We start from the raw sequence: 25,639 nt of genomic DNA, 5'->3' as shown, positions 1-25,639 counted from the left end.
CTCTCGAGTGTAATTACACTCTTAGTCTTACCATAGAATCATATCGGTCTGAAAGAGTGTAGGCCTATACCGATCGTGAACACTTTGGACTTTGTTGTATTTTCACGTTTCATCATATTCATACCTTCAAAAATTATCAGAAGTGCAGGTGAGAATACATAAGCAATGATTGACAGATGAGCTCATCGAAAAGAGGCGAAAGCCATAACCACCAATAAGGAGAATGCATGGAATTCCATTGTCTGATGCATGTATCGTCGCGACTGTTTGTGCGATTATGCATCTCCGTCAATGAAACTCTATATGGCTGGAGTCAAGATCACGAAATCACTTACCAGCGCCTCAATGAAATCAGCTTGTGAGTTCGCAACCCCGCCGACAGAGCCCTGACCGGACACTGCTCCGATAACTGCAAGCACAACAAGGAAGAAGTTCGCAAGAACTTTCGTACATTTTATCGACAGTTCCATGACTGCTAGCAATGAGGCTGGCCACGTTCACGAAGTGACCTCTAATTGCAACACTTCACCTTACACTTCACCTTACGCAGCGAGAGGGGAAAATCACCTCTCCTTTTCAAGACGGCAAAATAGGTTTTGACCATTCGGGAGATTGTGCCAACCGACTGTTCGGATCCGAGTTCTCTGAGTTCGTGGTCAATCCTTGACTTCAGTGACAATCACTCACTTTTAGTCATCCGAATCGCAGATGATATGATATGAGATGATTCAGAGCTGAGCTGTCGATGCAAAGAACTCAGCTTGACCAAGACTTTGGCAGTAACGTTTCTTCAAACACTTTCCAGCATGCAAGTTTTCAGCAGCCTAACTCTATCAGAGTCGCTTACGACTTCTCTGTCCTGTCTGAAATTTCCGAGCCATTTTAGAAGCTTTATAGCTGTGTGTCACATCATGCATGTGTGCGCACAACCTCCGTGTCTCCGTGTATACAGACCGCACTTGTGGTGAATGAATAGTCTCTGACTTCGAGTCGCTTGAACGTTACAGTAACCCTAACGAACTCGTCAGCTTCCTTGGCGTTTACCACAGCGTGCGTGCAAAGACTCAACTGACTCGTACTTTAAAGGGATTATAGAATTGGTTCGGATGAGGAATGAACGTTTAACTTTTTGCAAGATATTAAGAAACCACTTATGAAATGTTACAGAGCATACGATTCTAAGAGGGCTTCAAAGTTTATTTGATGAAAATCGGTTTGAAAATGGCTGAGATATCTAAAACAAAAGTATAACATAGCGATCCTAATAAAAGATGGGACTCACTTTTTATTACGATCCCTTTATTTTGGATATCTTAGCCATTTCTAAAATCAATTTTCATCAAATGAACGTTGAATACCTCTTAGGATTACATGCTCTTTCATATTTCATGATGCTAGTAGGTTTCTCATTATCTCACAAAAAAGTCGAGAACCTGAATCCCCACCTCAACCAAAACTATACAATCCCTTTAACTTGCGTCTACTAGATTTCTACTTCTAGAAGATTAAGAAAGGAACTGCAGAGAAATAAAGCCAAAAAGTGGAAAACCAAAAGCTAGAATCTGATATACAGTGAGTTTCCTAACTTTTGCCATATTGTGCGTCAATTGATGTTATTCAATAATAATTGCTGAAACATGGCGTTTACGTTTAAGATAAGTATTGATCATTCCGATTATACGTACTGTAAAGAAGAAATAGATAACCCCAATAAAAGTGACCTAAAGTTTCAATTCAAACTTCTACTTTCAACTATTCTTTGAGTTTGACAGAACTTTACATGAAAACATATCGTTGGTGTTTCATTTCATTGGAGAATATGTGTAGAAGCCCGTGTTAATCTCTTATGATTCGCCACGTTCTTTTTTTAAAGAGGAATTCCAATACATTTAATTACTCTGAGAAGAAAGAGTAAAATCTTACAAGTACAACAGTGAAAAAATACCAAAATCGGATAAAAATTAAGTAAGTAAAATGGTGAAGTTTCGCTAATTTCTGCTGAACTGTTCCCGGACAGAAAATATGATGACTCATGAGACGACAATGTCACAACCTAAAAGCAAAATGTGTCGCCGTAAAAGTTTTTGGTAAAGCGACTGACTATGAGAGAGTGCTCTCATGATATCTTGGAAACATAATTCGTAATTCAAACAAGATTTATGCTGCAATAGCTTTGTAAGGTAAGGAATTGGAGACTAACGTATTCCGGCAGTCGGGGATTCCGTTCTCGCGTCTACTCCGGTGCGCGTGCAGGGTCGTGGGTCAGCGCCATCCGGATGACTCACGTTGACGGAATTCGGTGGTGAGTGAGGTCGGGATATACCGTGAACTGACCTTGGACCTACCAGGTGTGGAATAGTGGAAATTTATCCTCTTTTTCTCCCCTCTTGATTGTCGATAGAGAGCTGGCTGACAGTTCCCGAAACAATGCCACCTGTATGATTTCATCGGGCATCTCCTGGAAACCATCGTTGCTTAGCGGAGGGTAACCTCGAATGAAGTGGAAATCCATAAAGCCGTCAATGGGCATATGTTTGACCTGCCGTGATTCAAATGTTTGTATATAATGTGCGTCATCTGAACATATCTCGGAATTATATGGTATACTAATCATGCCAGTCATTGATAGTCAGAGTGACTAATGTCCCAGGGCTCGATGCAGTCTTGATAAACTTGAGTTTTTCGTTTTCATTCGTGTGTTGTTGTTGATTTTTTTTTTAAATAAAACAAAGCTCATGAAGACATATCAGCCGATTAGGCCTTAGCATATCGCAAAGTTAAGCACATCATACATGTTCTGGTTGCAGACTGTTAATTCAGATCTTGATGCCCAACTCCAAGCCCTGTTATGTAATATTGTTCGCTACTTTAATTAAGGTATGAATTTCTCTTTCAGTCTTTCATCTGGTTTTTTATTCTTTTTCTTATCCTCTTCTTTCCTCTGGGGCTTCCCCTTATAGTTTCAGATTTTCCTGTGTCTTCATTTACTTCCTTTAATGTTCATTTTCATTTTCACATCATTTATCTAATTTCCAACAAAATATAATTGCAATGAAGTATTGGAATACACATGATGACACAACGATAGTAGGTCCTAGAACAATTAATGTTATCAAGGAAAATACTGTGAACTCGGGCGTCATATAAGACTACCGAGTCAAAGTTTTTGGAAATGAAGGGGACTGCTAAAAAGCAGGGCTTATAGTTTGCAGTCTCCTCATTTTGAATAGATAATTGCAAAACTAGAAAGACTAGGCACCTCAATCTTCCCCTTCTCCTCCTCCTTGTCTGTGTGTGTGTGTGTGTGTGTGTGTGTGTGTGTGTGTGTCATTTCCCAGTTCTTTGGAAATATTGATAATCAGAAGAATATTTACAATGAACGCCACCTGGCAGAGGGACCATTCTCCTCAGCAGACCAAATAAAACTTGACAGAAATCTTGCAGAGAAAGTCTGAACAGGGTCTCTTGCTTCCTTTTCTCCCTGGTTGTGAATTGTAAAAAGGAAAAAAAATGCATTAGAAGATGACGGTGATGTAGAAGGCTTTGATTATCAACCTGCATGCATGAACCTCGCATAAGAATTCTTTATTCCCGGTCTTTGCTGGTGCTGACTCTAAAGTTATCTAGTTGACCTGCATGCATTTAAAGCACACTGTTTAAGAGTTTCCCGGAGATTTATAGTGAACTTTAAACCACAAAACACAATGTTGTGTTTTTACCTTCTGTCGTATTTCTGTGGATTCGTCGAGTTTGTTCATCTGTTATTCTTGGAGTCTGGAAATGCATTGTTGCTGTAAGGTTTCCTGAAGGGTCATAAACTTGACGTCATTTCAAGGTGACATCAGCACAGCGTTAGATCAACTAATTTATAGTTAGATGGACTTCATAACGTATAGTCCGTTAAGTAATGCGACTCGAGTGGTAACGTAATAGGTTGTAATCTCATCTCATCCATTACATGTGAAAAGACGGTAAGGGGACATTTCCCGACAGCTAGTATTTGTAAATTCAGTGAATGTAGAAAGCATGACATATATAACACAACGAAACTGCAAACGCAAACTGCATGCATGAGGACGTCTTACAGCATGATAAATCTGAAGTATACTAAATCTACTATAGCGTTAGAACTTTTCAAAATATGCCTTGTCATAATCCGTTAAAAAGCGTGGTCAAACATGACAGTGTATTGTCCAACATGAACTTGATAAAACATGAAAAGACATGCACAAGAACTAGAAAAGAAGTTTGTTTTAAGTTATCAAGTTCAAGATTCAAGTTTATTTCCACATCTCATCAAAAAAAGAAAAAATGAAATCAATGTGATTTCATGTGAGCATAACAAAATGTACACACAGAAAAAAAAAACAATCAATAACAAAATAATGCACATGTATAAAAATCAGTTTGTGACTCAGGATATGTGGCGAGTGTGGAGGGGAACAGCAATAGGACATTGACCTTTCGAGGCCGAACCCCATAGACAATGAAGAAAAAGAGAGTCAGTTAAAATAATGATATCATAATTAACAGTTATCAATTGAAGCGTTACAGAATAATTAACAACAAGCACATAAAACAATTACAAGTACTATATGCACTTACAGAGGACAAAATAAAACAATTACAAAACGAAAACAGTCTACAAAACAGGACATTATGTAGCACTTAGCCAGATAGGACTACACATTAATATACAATAATTTGAAATAAGCTGTAAGTTATATTTTCTTCTGAATGATGCAAGAGATGGACTTCGTTTTAAATCAATGTTTAAACTGTTCCACAATTTTGGCCCTAAAAATCTTATACTACTTCTTGATATCCTTTATCGGTAAAATGGAACATACATATTGCACGAATTTCGGGTTTCATAAAAATTTATAGATCTATTAAGAGCACAGTAACTGCTGAAAATCTGAGGTAAATAACCTTTAGAGTGTTTATACATAAAACTGGCTACTTGAATCAAATAAATATCATTTACTTTGAGCATATTAAACTTCTTAAAAAGAAAATCAGTAGATGTTAAAAAAGATGAATTCGTTATAACACGGATTGCACGCTTTTGTAAGACATATACTCTATTCAATAAATACATTGCACATTTCCCCCATGCATAAATACAATATGAAATATGTGGTAATATCATAGTATTATATAAATTCACTAAAATGCGCAGTGGTAAAAAAAAAAAACTCTTCATCCTATTTAAAACACCAATAACTTTAGATATTTTACAAGATATATCATTGATGTGATATTTCCAATTCAAATGTTCATCAACTATGACACCTAAAAATTTGACATTCTGAGCCTAAAATTTAACATTCTGAGCCTAAAATTTAACATTCTGAGCCTAAGTTACTGGCATAAATGGTTCTTAGAGTGCAGTTCCATGCTATGTTTAATCCTTCTGTTTTCCATATAATTGATTATTATATTTCCTAGCCATAGGTGTGAATTTGAGCACATTTTATTCACTTGTACGGAAAAGGGCTAAGTTAACTTAACATATTAAACTCAGATAAACAGAATTTATTGTTTTATTTACTATATTGATTTATCAGAACCAACTTGAAACTGAAATGGAATGGCCCTCAAAGGGGAATTTCAGCGCAAAGGAAAGTTATTCTGAAAAGGAGTACAGTTTTGTAGCACAGCAATGAAAATTTGATCAAAATCAGGTGAAAAATAAGCAAGTAATGACATTTTGAAGTTTTGGTAATTTTTCAGGAAATAGTTCTTTAACAGACAATACGAGTAGGCATGATAGTGAAATGATGATGTCATCCCCCTCACATCTTGCAATATCATTATATTTTGTACTCAAGATTGTGATATTTCCAGTTTTTCATTCAAACGAAATAAAGCCCCAGTCTCAAATCCTGATTAGCTAAGTGATCTTCATTCTGAAGTTATTCAACTAGGAATAACATCGTGTTTTACACCTCAATAACAGAAACGTTGAAGTTTCGTTGGGTTTTCTTTTTACATGATCAAATAAAAAATAATTGTGAGGTGATGACATCATCAGCTTACTCATTTGCGTGCTCACGTCATGCGAGAACTGTTCTGCAGAAATTCTAGAAACTTCACAATTCCATAACTTCCCAATTTTTTTTTTCTCGATTTTTATAAAAAAAAAAAAAATGCTCACTGCTGTACTCATAAGACTATTTCTTATCACGGTAACTTATAACCAAAGTGATAACTGGTCTAAATTCCTCGTTAAAAGATCTTCTTTGAATTGTCAATTTGTTAAACTCAGAAAGAAAAAAAAATAATTGAAGGGTTTGTTTGCAAAAACCGATAAGTCCATTTTTGAAGATTTTGAAGTACGATCTCTGTCATAAAGTACAAAATAATACCTTTTAAATGAAATATTGGTCACTACATATAGAGGTATATTTTTGAAGTTATGGTCAAAAGAAGCAAAAATTTTCTTATTATTCTCTTTATTTTTCTTGACCTTTAATCGCAAATGTCTCCATTTGGCAAATATGGACTTATCGGTTTTTGCAAACAAACTCTTCAATTGTTTTATTTATTGTGTCAATTCATCAAAGCTAACCTGAAACTGAAATCGAATTATACACTTAAGGATCTTCTCACTTAAGGATCTTTTCACGTAAGGATCCTCACTTAAGGATCTTCTCAAGTTCAAGGTACTTGAGAATTAAAGTGGTTTCGGATGAAGAGTAAGTGTTACGTAAAGGGTGGTGTAAAAATAAAAGCCGTCGAATAATGGACATGGTATAAATTCACCTCCTCGTCATTACTATGAACTTGAACTAAGGCATGAGTTTACTTTTGGTTACAAACATATTTCATGATATCATGTTGTGACTTTGTTTCATTTACAGGTTCATAATGTTGATGACGGTCAAGGGATGATTTGCCTTTCGGAAAGGAAGTACAGTTAATGAAATAAATTGGAGATTTGAAGAAATGATCACTTTATCTGTCACGTAGACCTGTTTGAAAGCAGAGCTTCCAAACTTGGTTGCGCATTTGAATCTTTGCCTAAATTTGGACCCATGACATTGAGCAGTGAAACATACCAGTTACCATGAACTTAAAACTAGGTGTCAATCGCCTCCGGGCCCTGGTTCTTCCGCCAGGGAGTGTTAGACTGCACCTTTATCACGCGCTTGGTGATCGCAGCTGGTAAGTCTGTTGAGTGTTATTATGTTTGCAGGTTAAATAAAAGCTGGTGTTTTCTTTTGTGCTTTGTTCAACTTTTGTGAGTCAAAAATATCGAGCCGATTGCGAATGTCATGAAAACTGCCAACTTTCTTTTGCTTCGTATTACCGGCAACTACTTACCAATCACAAAGTTAATGGGCAAAATGTTGATATAAACCCATTCCATACTGAATTCTGTAATGCCCATAGACTTGATACGCAGGTCACCAGGTTCCCGTACTGAACGGGTTAACAGGCATTCCCTTTATTGACTGGCGAAGTTATCGGGGATGCCACCCAGTAGAACTAATCTCAATTAATGAACTATACAGAAAACGCTTACAGAATACAAATTGATAAAGTTTCCGTCTGCTATATTTATGCAAAATGTAATACACCCAGACAGCTTCAAATGACTAGACCTAAATAATGATATAATGTAGAAATAACTCTATATAGAACATTCGTCACTGTTTATTATTTTGCGATTCGTCTTGAGCCTTTCTAACCCTCGATGTCACACACACGCTTGTCACTCAGGAAAACAAATCGTCATGACATGTCTACGTTATTTCCGAATTAGATTTATTGGGAACACTATAAAAAAAGACGGAAAATGATAGTGCTATTATCATAACTCAAAGAGGAACCTCAGACACCAAAACGCATTTTCCCCAACTTCATTTCACTTCATTAATACGTGGGACAACATTATCCCGTACTGCGATCTCTTTTCAACCATTTATTTAGAGCATTTATCTATTTATTCAGTTTTGTTTCAACTGTGTAGCCCAATCATGTCTGTCTGTATATATATATATCCCCTTCATCCTTTGCTTCGTCCTCTCATTCAATACGACATTCAGCTCATTCAGCTCAGAAGGACAACATGCGAGTCATATCCAACCTGCGCCTAAACATATTATAGATACAAGAGATGTTGCATCCGAACAAGATTTCTCCCCTCCTCTAAAATAAGGAAGAAATTATGCAAGCATGATTAAGCAAAACAAAAAACGTTGACATAAACATATGAAAGAAAAAAAAAATGGGCAATAGTAAGTTGGACTGTACAAAGACTATTTTTTACTCAAGTTTTGCTTTCAATTAAGAAAAGAAAAAAAAGAAGAAGAAATAGAATTCATGGTCATACATCTATACTTCGTTGATGTGCAGGTCGAATGGATACATGTATCCATTCGACCTGCACATCAACGAAGTATAGATGTATTTCATTTCGGATTTTCATTCATTGTATTCATTACTGCAGTAATGAATACAATGAATGAAAATCCGAGTTTTGACTTATATTGCAACTAAACTCTGCACAATTACAGTGGAGAAAGAGAGAGAGAGAGAGAGAGGGGGGGGGGGAGATAGGATAGAAAGAGAGGGAGATCTTTGTCTGAATTGGGTCAGGTAGTATCCTTTATAGGTGACATTATAAGATTTTGAACATGCATGAAATGTGAAATGCTTACATTGTGAGTCACCAGTTACCGTAACTCGACTTCCAAAAGAGACATCCCTCGATGCTCTGTAATGTGAGAGCGAGCACGGAGGTATGACTGTTAAGGAAACGTGGTCGTACGTTGGTGAGAGCTCTGATCTGCAGCAAAGGAGCAATATTGCTATTCCCGTTATGTTGATGTTGATCCACCCAACATGTCCCTCCTGATTCAAGTCAAGACCTAGCAGTGCTGTTATGTAGTACTGATGGAGGCAGAATCCCGAATATAGAGAAGTATTGAGAGTGGGGACATGCAAATTCTTATTCGATTTAATGATTTTTTTCACTGTTTTTGATAAACACTATTGTACTAACGATTGCCATTAGCAGTATAGTTATCATCATCATCATCATCATCATCATCAACAACATCGTCACCATCATCATTATCAATTATGACTTTGAAATGAAAATGTATGACTGCATTACGTGAGGCCACTTTTTACGGTGCGAATCAAAACATCGTATAATAATAATAATAATAATAATAATAATGTGAGCGTGAAGTGTGAGGCTCAGTGGTGAAAAATGGAATAGTCGGGACCAACTTTGGATGAGTTTTGATGTGCAGAAGCGCGTCCTATCATTGTGGGTAATGTTGAGAAGAGCGGATATGGTACGGAGACACGTAATTATACGAAGAAAAAAAGAAAGAAAAACAAACAGAGCGAGAAAGCCAGTGGAAGGTGGGGAGACGTAGATGGCGTTCTTCACAGTCATAAAGATAATGGTGATGGCCAGGGCGACTGTGATGATACTGATGATTATAACATATTAAAGAATGACACATAATGACAATAATGGCGATTGGGAAGAGGAGAATGGTACATTCAAAACGTCGTAGTCAGTGATGATGACGACAATGATGATGGGAATGATGATGATGGTGGTGGTGGTTGTGGCGGTCACTATGGCAAAGATCAAGTGACTGATTATTACATTCAACCATGACGTTTGAGATAAGACAGGGCTTCTCCAAATGTGTAGTGGTGGACTAAACGGTAACAGTAATACTGCTACTACATTCACGATGTCGGGGTTTAAAACAGCTTTTTCCCCATGTGAGGTCAAAAGTTCGACTGCGGAATCGTTGCTGCTGTGGTATCGCAGTCACCACGGATCCCCGCCAGGTACCAAACCAAGCGACACTCACATTGTGATTCGAAGGACCCGGAGACCGTACGTCAAAAAAAATGTCAAAGATGTCTTTGTACAGTTTATTATGGCGATGAGTCATATTCACAGTCAAAGCTACTCAGAAAGCAGCGACCCTGAAATATTTTGATATCAGACGTCGGGTTTGGTCTTTCATTAACAAGCATGACAAGTGTGAGATTTCGTGCGCTTACTAACAGAAAGCCTCTATTGAAAGCGTTCAGACACACGATTTCAGCTGTGGTTGTGGGTGACGAATACAGTATAACCACTATCAAACAATGATGACTGTGTATCCTTTTACAGCTGTAAGTGCAATCTATAATGAGCATGTGTAGAATCATGTGTAGAATCATGTGAAAGACATCTATCATTTCATGTTCATTTTTCATTTCATTTTATTTATTTTTATTCGAAATAAAATGAAATGAAATGAATCTTATCAGTTGAACTTCACCGAAGAAGTTCCATCCTTTAATGTTCCTGTCCCAGATTCACCATACAGGAACTTAATTCAATGATGTCAGTTTTCAGGGGCAGACCCAAGAATTCCGTAGGGGGAAGGGGCGCTTTGAAAATAAAAACAAAAATTAAAAGGGCGCACGTGCCCCCTTTCATTATGTTTTAACAAAAAGTAAAAGGGGCGCTCCCGGTGCGCCCCCCCCCCCCCGATCCGCCATTGGTCTTAATGACGTTAGAAGATGAGATCATAGTTTTGTAGAGCCTGCATGAATCGCTTGATTGATACCATTTGCTTTGTATTGTCAATTATCTTTTTTTTTTTTTATGAACAAGAGTGGCCGAGTGCTATTCCAAACGATCTAAGGTGGTTTTGATAACTGGAGTGAATTTAAACATGCAGGATTGTGAAGGCTCCATCAATCATAATATTGTACCTAAAATAAACATCAACAACAACAAACAAAACGTGGAACCTCAAAGTTTCGCAGGGCTCATGAAAATATTGATATCATTCGCAAGCTCATATCCCCAAATATCCTTAGCCTGTAGCTTTAGACGACTTTTACTATAAATCTTGACTTTGAGAGTCTAAAAAAGAAAAAGTTCGTATTGACTCATACTCTGAAAAACGAAACAATAAAAGAAAATAGAAATCGCGGCTTGAACCATTCGCGAATTAAAAACAAAACAAAAAACTTCACAATTAATATAGTTCTACGCAGGTGACATCACAAATCGTAGTAGTCTTCTCGTCCAGCGGTGGCGGCACTGAAATTTCATAAATGCATAACTTTTGAGCGGATTGTCATATTTCTTATTTTCCTCAAACTTTCACAGATGTGTTCTACTCATACTGCTGTATTCATTCAATTCACAGATAATTGTTTCATGGAGAACTTGTCCCTTGAGAATCGGGTCTGTTGCTGATTTTATTATACTGAGAAGATGGATGGTTCAGGTGAAGCCTTTACCAATATGATAATAGCGCCCTCTCCAAACGATCGTCTGTTGTCATGTATCTGGCTTGTCATTCTTGTCTGCAGCTTCCAAATTATTCTTTTTGACTATTTTTTCCCTTTCTCCAGAGGTGCCAACATATTACAAGCGTTTGTCTTTTCGGTGGGTCCCTCCATTCTAGTACATAACATGTCGTTAAGCTTGTCTTTTATTACGTTTCTCTTTTTTGTATTACAATATTTTGCTACGTTTTGTCAGTAAAGCCCCTGTTCCACTATGCCGTTCTCGCTACGATTTGACAATTTTCTCAGATCGGGAAGGATCGGGTAAAACCTGAGCCGATCTGGACACGGTACGATGTTAGAACGCTCTAAGTACGCTGCAGTTACGACTACCACGTGCTTGCTACGCTCTTACTACGATGATCGGGAATGAGGCATTACGATCTCTGCCGCTGCAGCTACGCTTTAGAACGATGTAGCTACGCTGTTAGTGCGATGTTGCCGATTTTATCCGATCGATGCACGCTGTATCTACGCTCTGAACTATCTATACGATCTTATCACGCTGTCACCCCGTGCAGAGAGCTGAAAAGTGCCCGATGTGCCCCGATGTACCCCGATTCGACTGTCGATCTGCAGTCAGTCAACTTATTAGCATGCAGAACCGAAGAAATATACTGTGGACCTCGAAGAGGCTCCTCAAACTCATGGTTCTTTTGCAGCAATGCATTGTTATAAACAAAGACGTGCTGATTTTTCCAAGGCTTTTTCTTGATGTCCTTGCTTTTATAGTCCGTCTTCCTCCAGTTGTAGATGATTTCATATTCTTCAAAATTCTGCTATGTCCTCTTCCTCCTCTTTAAGCATCACGTGCAGTCTCTCTTTCTTCACCTTTTGGATAGCTGCATTGCTGCTTTCTTCTCTTCTTTTTCTTCATCTCTTCTCCTTCTTCAAAAATTTGAGCCCCTTCTTCTTCATGTTCTGCCCTGACAGGTGTAGCGATAATGCCCTCCTCCTCCTCAACAGTTCTGCCTCTCGATCTCCTTATCTTCTTCTGGCAGACATTTTTTTGTGTAAGTTTTCTTCCCGTTTTTGTGCCGATGTTACTACGCTCAGAAAGACCTTGTTATGGTACGTTCCCACTGCCGATCAGATCAACTCGATCAATCCCGATCAAGCTTTTTTAGCCTGGTCGGGCTCGCTCGGCATTGGTATTCGGGGTCGATCTACCTTGATCGGCATCGCTCCTGCTTCCTTCTCGATAATTTTGGACATGTCCAAAATATTCGAGTAGGAAGCCCGAACACCAACAGCTCGGGTAGTGATCGAGAAGAGATCGAGCTGATCGGGAATCGGTCGTGTAGAAATCTAGTGTGGTCGGGACGGATTTTTCCCCGAGCTCAGTTCCCGATCATCTCGAGTTATACTCGAATGCTACACGATTGATTTCAGATCATCTCGATCCAGGATTCATCAGTTTCATGAATAACTCGACCGCTACACGACCGATATAGGACTGCTATCGATTGATACTCGACTAAACTCGATCATGCTTTGACCGGCACTCGATCAAATACCGAGCACTTTTTGGCAGTGGTTGCAGCAGGTGCCGACGTACTTTCTTAGCACTCATTTATTGTTCATGTATTAAGAAAAAATATATGCAGTCCTTGATCACGTTAAAAAGTTAAATGTCGTCAGTATCTCCACAAAGATAAGAAAAGGGCCACGAAGAGAGAAAAAGACAACAAACCCTAAACAGCAGACATGGCAGAATTAGACTCTCCAGACATAAATGCCAGAAGAGAGAAAGAAAACACAACTGAAACTGAAAAAAATCCGGTATTCTGGCAATATGACTGTAACGTGAAAAGAAATTTTCTAGATTATCTACTTTACTTATAAACTGAGAAATGTTTCTTGAATTCTTTTGCTAGCTTGTCTGTTTCAAAGTTGAAGTTGGATACGTTAAAATATAATCTATTTCTTACGCTGCCGTGTTAAAACAGTAGTTGTAACGTAGATTCAATGCTCAGTGATTTACTGTACTTTTATTGACGTAGATGTTACACTTTTGCTTCGCTTAATAAGGTTTTTAATTTTTTTAATCGAGAGTTGTATGTACATTGCTTGAAGTCCATCTTAATCCCGATTGGCTGGGATGAGTTGACAAAAAAAATAAACAACCAAGATTTTCATGATTTTTTGCTAGTGTAAAATGTTATATTGTTTTATTTTCATAATAATGTACTCTGTTCCACATATCAGCACACTTCATGAATTTAGAATTCAATATATTTTCTTTTACACACTCTTGGGCCTATACTTTATCAATGAATAGATACATGGGAGAGAAAGATTTGCGGTGACACCATGTGTATGTAGTCCTTAACCGGATCGTTGTTTGGCAGAAGAGCCTAGAAAGAGGAGAAATGAAGAGAGAAGCGACATATGGGGGTTGTGAGGAGGGCAAAAAGTGAAGAGTGGGGGACAGTAATGGGCTGGAAGTTGAAGTTGCACTAGTGGAGACGGTAGAGAAAGGAACACAGAGAGTGGCAAGGAAGAATAGTGTGAGAATCAAGTAAGATGTTCGGACATCGTTAGAAGGGGAAAGATGAAATAGAAGGGAAGAGGAAGAGGAAGGAGTTGAATGTTGGAGAATCGTGGAGATAGGGGAGAGCAGTGAAGATTCATGAAACCAAGAGACGAAGTCGGCGAACAGTGTGGCTATGGAAAGCGGAATCAGTGGAGAAAGGACGAATAATCCTTCGAAGGAAGGGTAAGTAGAGGAGAGATGAGAATATGTTGAGAGAAGGGAGAGAGAGAGAGAGGGGGGGGGGCAATGAAAAGAAGAAGAAAAGAACAAATTGAAATTCAAGAAGTAAATTAGAGGGAGCTACTGTTGATCCTAGAAATAAATGCTGTGGAGGAGAAAAAAATGAATCTTCACTGCTCTCCACCATGCAAACCTTCAAACAACACAGAATAGATACATATTTTTTATTTACTTTTTCATTCTTGAACAATGAGAACAATGATGACAAAGATAACACGACTCATTAGGGGTTTAGAACAGTCATTTTTAAACTCTATAATGGTGCATTTATGCGCATATAGGCATATGTTTCATTTTAGAGCAAATTAATTTCAGCCCACCTATATTATGTAATGCACTTACGAAGCGTGGCGGTGTAACACTTTATTATTTTTTTTATTTTTTATGAGACATCGAACTTAGATTTGCTATTCTTCACATCCACTGCAAATATCAAATGCATATGAACGAACCTACTATTTATTATACATGGTGTCCCGGCGGAGTGCTACAAAACTGTCTCTTATATAAAAAGATATGACCGGCTGAATGAAATCGTTACATTATTCAATAGAAAGAACACCTCAAATTTCATTTGACACAATGATAATCAATCTTCGTGCAGGCGCTTTGATCTCCATGAAAATTTGTGATTTACAAAATCTGTAACTTTGGGCACTGATATCTAACTTGACTGAGCGATAGTGAAGCTGTAAAAACTGATAACGAATGCGTCAAAAATAGCTGCTGAAAAGGGATAAAATTAATGAATACAACTGAATGCATTTTTTGTACCTTTTTGAGTGGCTCACAAACAGCAGTGATCAGCCTTTTTCATCGTTTTTTTCAGGAAAAATGACTATAGAATCGAAACGCCTACACGAGAATTGATGATTGTTGTTTCAAAATAGGGAGTGCTCTTCTATCAACTATTGGTTTTCCCGGCCAATTTCGCACTTTTGTCAGTCCAATTCCTAATTGCTGCATTCAATTTAGCAAAATATACCTTAGATGACATGTTCGGTAGTTCAATTTTATGATCTCTTCATTCAAATTCATTTTTGGAGAATTCACATTACCTTTAGCCTCATTCTAATTAACACTTTTTCTATTGAAATTCGTAAAGCAAGCACCATTTGGTTATACGTTCATTCAGTTTAGAATGATATAGTCACGTGATCACGGACATGCTGGTCTCGTTCATTCCAATTCATTTTTAGGCAATCAATTTAACATCTCCTGCAGTCAATAGCAAGAATGTTTATGGTTTGCTTCTTTCTTTATTTTCTTAACATAGTTATTGTTTTCCATGCGTCATTACATTACATATATTCGTACTCATTTCAGAGATTTTGGCAACATTTTTTCTTTTCTTTAATGTACTTAGTGACTCTTCAAGTCCGAAGATAGTGAAACATGTGAATGGCCACAACTTATCTCGCCGTTGAGCGCTTTATTCCGTGTGTCGGCCAGTTGCAGGAAGTCAAGGTTATGATCATCAAATATTCCTATAATCATTTTTCTGTCCCCGGGTCTGTATCTAACTTGTACAGTCATGACTGTAAGAAGATGAATTTAAACTAGAGTATTGGTAAATCAGTAGGCCTAAAATGTCATGTATGAAAGAACAGGGGCGTTACAGAAGAGCAAACTCGAGTTATATGATATGGTCAAAAATACGATACTTTTACTGCTTAACAGTGCGTGGATGGAACAATAAGTCACATAGAAAAACGCGTTTAAATGTTATCACATTTTCAAAAAAGAAATAACATGACGTTAATGTCAATGAACATGTTAGTGTAACACCTTTATTTTGTAGTTGATGTTATTCGATGGCGTATTGGCGGTGTTACATTGGTAACCTTTCTCGACAGCACACAGAAGAGACCGAGAGACCAGTTCATATTATAAAGTATACAATTCCGGGCTCTTTATTTAGTCACAGGAATAATATTCCAGGCGAGGATACAAGATTCAGTATTTGGTATAATAGGTGCTCCCTATCCGACGGCCATAAATCGCCCCTAAAGAGGGATGGCAAGGGAGACCAACGCTTTGTGTCTTTACCCGAAGAGGGTGAAAGAGAGAACTCTTTTCCAAAAACACATGGTCACTTTTATATTACATGTATACTAGAAGGAGGGGCTTAATCTATAATATTCAGATATTCAAAATAGAGGGATTCAAATTATAATAAAACAAAGGAGTAGGTTAATAATGACCACTGTCAATCCATGGGTCACTGACACCAGTGACTCACATTTTACATGATGGGGATGATGGGGGAGAAACTTAGCACTGGTAGACGATGGGGAGACAGGTTATCCAGAAATGTTTATGGGAGAGGTAGGGTGTGTGGACTGACCACAGGATGTGATGACCAGTCGGGTTGGACAAAATTCTGAGAATAACAATGAAGGAGTTTTCCCTCATGTCTGTCGTGGTTGAAGCTTGGGTTTGAAGCAACAACACTCTTCCATTTGATATATTACATTATTAATTTGACTGCCCATACGCGAAATTGAATGACTGAAATACCCCTTTCGCCAATGTTGGCGAATTGGAATGACTGAAGAGCACGTGCCAATTTGAATGCCCGTTTTGCGAATCCGAAAGGCGCATGTGCAAATTCCATTGATCGGAATGCTAAATTGAACGAACAACTTGCAGTTTTGAATGACACAATGTGCAGTGATGTGGATTTTCGCTAAATTGAATGAACCCTTTATCAAATGGACTGACAAAAGTGCGAAATTGGCCGTTAAAACCTATACTAATGATAATTATTTCTGTCGTTCATTCATGCTTTTGCAATTAATAGTCAGTTTCATAGCACTCTTTTGGGCCACGCCGTATTCAAGCATAAATGCTGAGTTGTCTCATATAACAAAACGAATACTGTAACCAATTCTTCTTTCACTCGATCACTGTACGAACCTGCCGACCCGTTCGATGCAAGATCTTACACAGATCGAGTCATGTCGAGCTGGTCTAAGAAGTCTAGTAGAAATCGAGTATTGACCGTGTAGCGATCGTGTACTGATTGTGTGTAGATCGGGATATTCGAGTAGAGATCTGTGCTGTTGTCGAGGAGAGATTCTGGAGATGTCGAGAATGGTCGGATGTGGATCGTAAAAGATCGAATAGCGGTCGGGAAGGGATCGTGTTGAAGAACGATCGAGCATTTGGTCGGGATTGCTCTGGTAAAAATCGGTGATCGGGATTGATCTCGCTTGATCGAGTTGATCTGATCGGCAGTGGGAACGGGGTATTACGCTCATCCCGCTGCGTTTACGCTGTCACTACGCTTTCCCCGCTGCGTTTACGCTGTCACTACGCTCTCCCCGCTTGCCGTACGACTAAAAATAGGTCAATTTTGATCGGGGAGATCGGGAAGAAATTTTGAACAGGTTCAAAATTTCTTCCCGATCTGAAAAAAATGCCCGCTCCAACCCCGACCTCCACACGCTGCTGCTACGATGCTTCCGATCCCCGTACGCTTTTGCCGCTATCTCCCGATCTGTTAGATGGGGACAGATCGGGGTCCAGATCGTGATAGTGGAACGGGGGCTTAACCTGTCAAGTGCATCTCACAATATCGTCTACAGTCACACGGTATTCCTTCGTTACACAAACAACAACAGCAACAACAATGAGTGAAGTGTATGCCATGTTCATACCGAAATTGAATATAAGATTTTAATTCAAATTGAATTACACTGAACTGAACTGAATTGAACTGACATGATATATGTGGATATTACAAGGTTGGCTGGGGTCTTGCAGCTTCGCAAGGTAATGATTATCTCCATGTATTTCTTGACTTTAATAGACGGAGTGGATACAAACAAATTTACCCCTGAAAAAAAAGTTAGGTAATTAAAAAAATGACATTCTTTTCAAGATGTAAAGGTCACACCCTCCCAAAATGCCCCACTTCCTTGTAATCTAATTTCTCATTCTTCTTTGGGGTTTCTTTCTAGATATGAAATATATAAAATAAGAGCTGTTTTGCGGTGATGACTTTGTAAAAGAAGAGCCAATTAATGGTCACAATTGTGATGAAATGATGATTGTACAATATTTTCATGTATATCTTTTATCTTATCTCACGTGCAAATTTGACTGTGTTCGGCGTCACTGTATCAATTTTGCAAGAGTAGCCAGAGATAGATAACTGTATGAACAAATGCACTTATCATTGTTCTACTCTTCTTGCTGAAGTCAATTTCACCTCGAAGTAATGGAAGCTATTCATTTGAAACGTGTTTACAGAGGAGATTATGAGAATTATGAATATCATGTATAGTCATTGTTTGCTTGAATTTTTTTTTTCAAGAAAATATCATGCGTTAGCAACAGTTATAAAAGATTATCGATAGCACGCAATGAACTATTTACTTTAGTCAGCAGTATCACATACAAATACTGATTTATTTATATATACGTCAACAACATGGTACCCGACTAAAGTGATATTTGCCCCAGCAGATACCAAATGATAATATTTGCCCGCGACAAATATGACGTAGCACAAATTCTAAACTGCACATTAATGTCACACTCCGTGCATACTCCCAACGCTCTTCATTGTCTTATTTCCTTATTTCATTGTCGGATATATTATGGCGAACCTCCACAATAACGAACATTATTACATTCTCAGAATTACCAACCTTCGAAATAACGAACCTCCGGAATAAAGAACTGTAACCCCACTCCACTTAGTATCAGGTGGTATCGGGTAGGGAGGATTGGAAGGGTATTTGAAGATGAATTGGTGATTATCATGGTCTCCTCACAAGTTTCTATCAAACAACGCCCAGATATTTTGTTTTCTCTTTCCGTTTCAAGAAGAAAACACACAAAAACCTGTTATTTGACTCGAGAGTGATTGTGCAAACTAGTACACTGTAGTATGGGCACATCTTATCATATCAAAATCTGATATGAAGGTGAACTATCTATGGCATGTTTACTGTGTTAATGTATGGGGTAGGACACAGAGGTGGAAAAATGCACTCCACATAGGGGTAAACCATTTTCAATATTTCAAACTGCAAAGTCACATATATGTAATCGTTTTATTTTTCCTTCGACGGATTGCCACTCTTTAAGTTTGTGTATTATTATACTGCACAGCCTATCGAGCGCTATTGAAATCGAAAATGTTTGACTGTTTTCACATAAGTTCTCGCAGACAGAATAATTGTATGGACTTTGCCTCTAGTAGGCAATTGAAATGTGACCTCTTACCAAATGATAGATATTTGCGCCTGAAGGCAAGTATATATGACCGGGCACAAAATTGACGTATGTGACACATGTTGGCAGGGCACCTAACCAAAGTTAGCTGCCGAAAGCAATCTGTTTACTGTGTTAATGTATGGGGTAGGACACAGAGGTGGAAAAATGCACTCCACATAGGGGTAAACCATTTTCAATATTTCAAACTGCAAAGTCACATATATGTAATCGTTTTATTTTTCCTTCGACGGATTGCCACTCTTTAAGTTTGTGTATTATTATACTGCACAGCCTATCGAGCGCTATTGAAATCGAAAATGTTTGACTGTTTTCACATAAGTTCTCGCAGACAGAATAATTGTATGGACTTTGCCTCTAGTAGGCAATTGAAATGTGACCTCTTACCAAATGATAGATATTTGCGCCTGAAGGCAAGTATATATGACCGGGCACAAAATTGACGTATGTGACACATGTTGGCAGGGCACCTAACCAAAGTTAGCTGCCGAAAGCAATCTGCACTGAAGCCATTGTATCTTTACGACGTGCTGTTTCCGGTATCTAGTGTTCGTTGGAAAGTGGTTGTAAACACCCAAAATGCCAATTTTACACGTGTCTACCAATGTAAAAGATGTCGACATCCCAAGTGACTTCCAAGCGAATCTGTCATCGGCGTTCCAGAAGGCAACTGGAAAGCCAGAAAAGGTACAAATGATAATTTGATAAGTTGTTTGCAATTTCTTCTTGCACTGACGAGCGACGCTTCATATTTGGTAAAAGCATGATAATTCATCTGATGATTGATTTACATGCATATAGTGCATGTGGATCCGTTATACGATCACTTGTACAATGAAGTTTCACCATGCATCAGCATCAGCATTTTCCTGGAACGAATTCTAAAAACACCGAAAAGCGTCTGTGGCATAACCAAAGTGATCTGGAGAGCTAATTTCGAAAACACATCACAACATTTCATTATTACGCTCTACGGACAAGATTTTCGTTGTCCCGACTATATTGTATAGGCCTTCATCAGTTTAATATGCCTTTGAAGAAAATGGAGGGAGAAAGCAAGGCATGCCCAATGTTATATCGATCACATTCTATTTTCTGCTATCCTCTTATTCAAAATGAGAGAATAACAGAAAATATAGAAAGTGATCGATCTAACGGCGTATCTGGGGGGGGGGGGGGGGCAAGGGGGGCACGTGCCCCGGGCGCCACTCCTTGGGGCGCAAAAAACGAAAAAAAAAAAAAAACGAAGAAGAAGAAGAAGAAAAGAAGAAAAAAAAAGAAAAAACGAAGAAGAGGAAGAAGAAAAAAAAAAAAAGAAGAAGAAGAAGAAGAAGAAGAAGAAGAAGAAGAAGAAAACTCGCCCGGAAAAAGGGGGGGGGGCAGAAAACCAAATCAAACAAGATAAAAACAAAACATGATGATGACGCGGACAAAATGACAAAGTTTATTGTGTTCACACAAGAATTCCACGTTCTGTAAGCTGAAATACAAAAATTTTCGGCTCGCTCGCTGCGCTTGCTCGCCAAAATTTATACATAAAAAAAAAGAAGACAAGAACAAAACGTGATGATGACGCGGACAAAATGACAATGTCTATTGTGTTCACACATGTCATTTTATATTTAGCAGGCAAAATGTTTCACGGAGCAGCGGCTACAATTTCTTTCGTTCTGAAGCGATCGCCAAGATTATTGGATCAAAAGAAGGCGCCAACGGTTTCGAACATACGGGTGGGGGGGGGGGGCGCAAAAAAACCCAAATCAAACAAGATAAGAACAAAACGTAATGATGACGCGGAAAAATAAAAATTTCGGCTCACTCGCTCGTACTGATTTAGAGTATTTTTTCAAGTCCTAAGTTTGTTGGTATAAATCGTTATAATATAAGGCAGTCACTATATCTTGATTAGAATTGTAAGATTTAATAAGCACAAAATGACAAGAGTTCCATGTTTTGTAAGCTGAAATACAAAATTTTCGGCTCGCTCACTGCGCTCGCTCGCAGAAATTTATCAAAAAAAAAAAATAAGAGAAGAAGATAAGAATAAAATGTGACGATGACGCGGACACAATGACAATGTCTATTGTGTTCACACATGTCATTTTATATTTAACAGGAAAAATGTTACACGGTGCAGCGGTTGCAATTTCATTCGTTCTGAAGCGATCGCCGATTTAATCAAAAGAGGACGCCAACGGTTTCTAACATACGAAAGGGGGGGGGCACAAAAAAAAAATCAAAAAAGATAAGAACAAAACGTGATGATGACGCGGAAATATACAAATTTCAGCTGACTCGCTCGTACTAATTTAGAGTATTTTTTTCAAGTCCTCAGTTTGTTGGTATTAATCGTTATCTACAAGGTCGTCACTATATCTTGATTAGAATTGCAGGATTTAATAATAAAAAAAAAATGACAAGAATTTCATGTTTTGTAAGCTGAAATACACAAATTTTCGGCTCGCTCGCCAAAATTTATATGAAAAAGAAGGTAAGAACAAAACGTGATGATGACGCGGAAATATACAAATTTCGGCTGACTCGCTCGTACTAATTTAGAGTATTTTTTTCAAGTCCTCAGTTTGTTGGTATTAATCGTTATCTACAAGGTCGTCACTGTATCTTAATTAGAATTGTAAGATTTAATAATAAAAAAAATGACAAGAATTTCATGTTTTGGAAGCTGAAATACACAAATTTTCGGCTCGCTCGCTGCGCTCGCTCGCCAAAATTTATATGAAAAAGAAGGTAAGAACAAAACGTGATGATGACGCGGGATTATATAAATTTCAGCTGACTCGCTCGTACTAATTTAGAGCATTTCTTTAAGTCCTCTGTTTGTCGGTTTAAATCGTTATCTATAAGGCCGTCACTACATCTTGATTAGAATTGTAAGATTTGATAAACAAAAAATGACAAGAATTCCATGTTTTGTAAGCTGAAATGCACAAATTTTCCGCTCGCTCGCTGCGCTCGCTCGCCAAAATTTATCAAAATTCATTACATTCAAATCACCCTCAAAAAGACACCTTTTAAGTGCTTGAAAAAGCATATCACGTGGACTTTGTTTAAAGTCCCTACGGGGATGGGGTTGGGGTTGAACACTTTTTCAGAAATTAGGGGCGCAATTTTCGCGCTTGCCCCGGGCGCCGTTTTCCCTAGATACGCCACTGATTGGGATTGTCGACCTTCGTTCATGACAGAAACATATTCTTCTTCACCTGTTCACCGAAAGATATATCTATACATGCATTACAAACGATGGCTATTATGTGTCATTAAAAGGCATAAATGGCAATGCGGATGAGGATGATGAGCCTGCTTATAATGACAGTAATGACTTTATATTACTCATCATTCAGAATTTTACTTGAAGTTTGATAATGAATGGTTATATTGAACCAATTTGGATCATATTTATGATGGCACTCATGGTCATTATTTCTTCGTGTTCATGTGGAACAGAAGAAGGATTTCTTTTTTAACTGAAAACCTTTCTTTCTTTCTTTTCTAACATAGTTTATCATGGTCCATTTGCTCCCTAATCAAATGATGATGTTCGGAGGGTCCGGAGAACCACTCGCAAAGGTGGACTTGACATGCATTGGAAACCTAGGCGTGGAAGAAAACAAGGTTCTTACTCAAGTCATCACAGCTGAGTTGGCGAAGATTGGAATAAAACCTGATAGGTAAGCAAGGTTCTTTCTTAAGATAGCACGCCGTAATTTATCAGTCCACGGGCTTTTGCTTCGTCGACTTGCGATTCACAAAGTATCGATTTCTGTCTGCAGTGAGTATTGGTAGAAGTTATGTCCCTGCACACACTCTGATTATCATTCCTTTAAGAGAAATGATGAATCGAAATTTTGGGTGAGTATTGATCGTCAGTCAGCATGGCGGAAGCCTGCCATAAGCTATTGAAATGTTTATATATAGGAGTTTCACGACTGACTTGTCTAACTCTTCATGATAGATAATTATAACTTCAGTCTTCAACTTTAAAAAAGACTTTAAGACGCAGCATGTATATCATGGTTGGCGAAGATGGCCATGCACTGTCATAGTTCTATTGCATTAATCTTACGATCAATCTTAGTATGAATCTTTATGAAAGAGGTCTCTGATCTGATGTTGCTCCTTATGATCTGTACACTTATATGCAGACTAAAAACAAACAAACAAACAAACAAACAAAGATATGATTCTTCCTATAATTCTTTGCGTTTTGTTTGTTTGGTCAATTTGTGGCCTTTTGTTTAACCTTTAGGTGTTTTGTTTGCTATGCCGTCTCTTCTTTTTTTATTTCATGCGTACAGCTTTTTTTTTTTTTTTCTGTGACTATACAGGGACTGTACAGTACTGGTTGCGGTGAGGATTCAACACCTTTCGAGATATTTAGAAACCACTCTTTGAAATGTTAAAGAGCATACAATTCTAAGGGGGATCAAAAGTTTGTTTGATGAAAATCGGTTTTGAAATGACTGAGATATCTAAAAACACGGAAAAACAAAGAGATCCTAATAAAAATCGTGGCCTGTCAATTTCATTAGGACTGCTATTTTGGATATTTCAGACATTTCAAGGCCAATTTTCATCAAATAAACGTTAAATCCTTCTTGAAATTACATGCTCTTTCATATTCCATAAGCGATTTCTCATTATCTCACCGAAAAAAAAAATTATAAACCTGAATCCTCACCTCAACCAGTACTGTACAGTCCCTTTAATGCTATGATAAAATAGTTTATGCATCCATCTTCCAATTACAGAATCGTTGTTGTTTTCAAGGACCTCGCCGCCCAAGACGCAGGATGGAACAACACAACTTTTGCATTCTTCAAAGAGCCAGTCTAGCAGACTGTACGATGGAATGGACATTCACCTTTCTGGAAGAAAACAATTCTGAAAATAAATAATTGATTGCTATACAAACACAGGTCCATAGCTTAGGAAATGGTTATACGTGTAATGGATGTGTCATATCTATTTTTCCCGATCATTACACTTCATTTTCACAATTACTTTATTTTTTTTATTATAGCTCGGGAAAATATAAACAGCTGATAAAGGAATGAAAAAGATTTAAAGGAATGGAAGCAGGTTTAAGAGTATTCCAAGGGAAAGCAAAACACGTCTAAGGTAAAAAAGTAATAATGTCAAAAATTCAGGTTTATCCCCCATATCAAATGCTTGTATGTCTCCTTAAGAAATGCATTTTCGATGCATGTTCATAACTCTCATTTTGTAAAAACAATTATACCGAAAGAATATTAACATCGCTCAAATAATACTAAATTGGTAAGTACAAATATGACAACACTCTCAGTGACAAAATGATGTGCTAAATTGTAAGAAAATGTGACAATGTAGAGTAGAACATGAGTTTTGTAATATGTATATACAAGTGCTTGATTTTTTCAAGTGTTCATAAAGTATTGTTCAAGTTTATAAAGTAATCTTCGTTTCGAATAATGTAAAGCATGTATTCAAACAGGGAAAAATAATAGTAGCGATATTCAATATTGCATAATCTCATGTGAAAAAAAATATATCACTTCATCTACATCTGTGAGAGGGAAAAGGACAATAAAGCAGGAGAAGAATATTTGAGGGATAAGAAACATTACCCTTTGCGTTTTAAAACAGATGTGTTAGGTTTAGATTTTTCATGACTCTACATTTAAGGAAAGAAAAAGACCCAGAATGAATTCAAGTGAAGGACAACCATTATGAAAACTTATGAGATTTTACAGCGTGTCGTTTTATGACATTTGTAAGTAAATTGTCGCCAAAGTTTTCATGGATGTAATTACCACGATTTCTTTCTTATTTATAACAAATGTTTATTCGTATACATCGTATACATCGCCATGATCGAAACTTAAATAATAATAATAATAATAATAATAATAATAATAATAATAATAATAATAATGATAACAGCAATAATAATGATAATGATGATGATAATAATAATAATAATATATAATAATAATATTAATAGTAATAAATTTTCTCGCGCATTTTCCATAATGCATGTTCAAACACGCTTTTATACCATTATAGATCATGTAGATTATCAAGATTAAAGAAATAAGTGATTTTGTAGATGTTAGGGAGAATCAATGCATGGTTTTCATTGAATAACTTTGGGCTAAATCAACGTCACTTATCTGACACTGTGATGTCCTTTTCCTCGCAAACTTGGTCTCAGATCTGATCTAAAAAGGCAATCAGGCTGATAACTATAGTAGAAACTTTATTCTTCTGAAAATGAAATAA

General features: G+C 37.5%; 2 protein-coding genes across 2 annotated transcripts in view; one reads left to right on the top strand and one right to left on the bottom strand.

Moving 5' to 3' along the window:
* The window catches only part of LOC140227643 (collagenase 3-like), a 50,123-nt gene extending 47,654 nt beyond the window's left edge, over nucleotides 1–2,469 (bottom strand). Inside the window, exons 1-2 of the mRNA XM_072308060.1 lie at nucleotides 2,286–2,469; nucleotides 336–409 (exon numbers count right to left, since the gene is read on the bottom strand). Of these exons, the coding sequence (XP_072164161.1) occupies nucleotides 336–409; nucleotides 2,286–2,469 (258 nt within the window). The remainder of the gene's footprint in view (nucleotides 1–335; nucleotides 410–2,285) is intronic.
* Nucleotides 2,470–19,828: 17,359 nt separating this feature from the next.
* Nucleotides 19,829–24,288, top strand: LOC140226932 (macrophage migration inhibitory factor-like). Its single transcript, XM_072307360.1, has 3 exons — nucleotides 19,829–20,044; nucleotides 22,877–23,046; nucleotides 24,127–24,288. Exons 1-3 carry the CDS (start codon nucleotides 19,937–19,939, stop codon nucleotides 24,209–24,211), a joined length of 363 nt encoding a protein of 120 aa, XP_072163461.1. The 5' UTR covers nucleotides 19,829–19,936; the 3' UTR covers nucleotides 24,212–24,288.
* Nucleotides 24,289–25,639: the final 1,351 nt, after the last annotated feature.

This window comes from Diadema setosum, chromosome 4 (assembly GCF_964275005.1).
Source record: "Diadema setosum chromosome 4, eeDiaSeto1, whole genome shotgun sequence".
Classification (NCBI taxonomy): Eukaryota; Metazoa; Echinodermata; class Echinoidea; order Diadematoida; family Diadematidae; genus Diadema; species Diadema setosum.
This window is presented reverse-complemented; position numbering and strand designations above follow the sequence as displayed.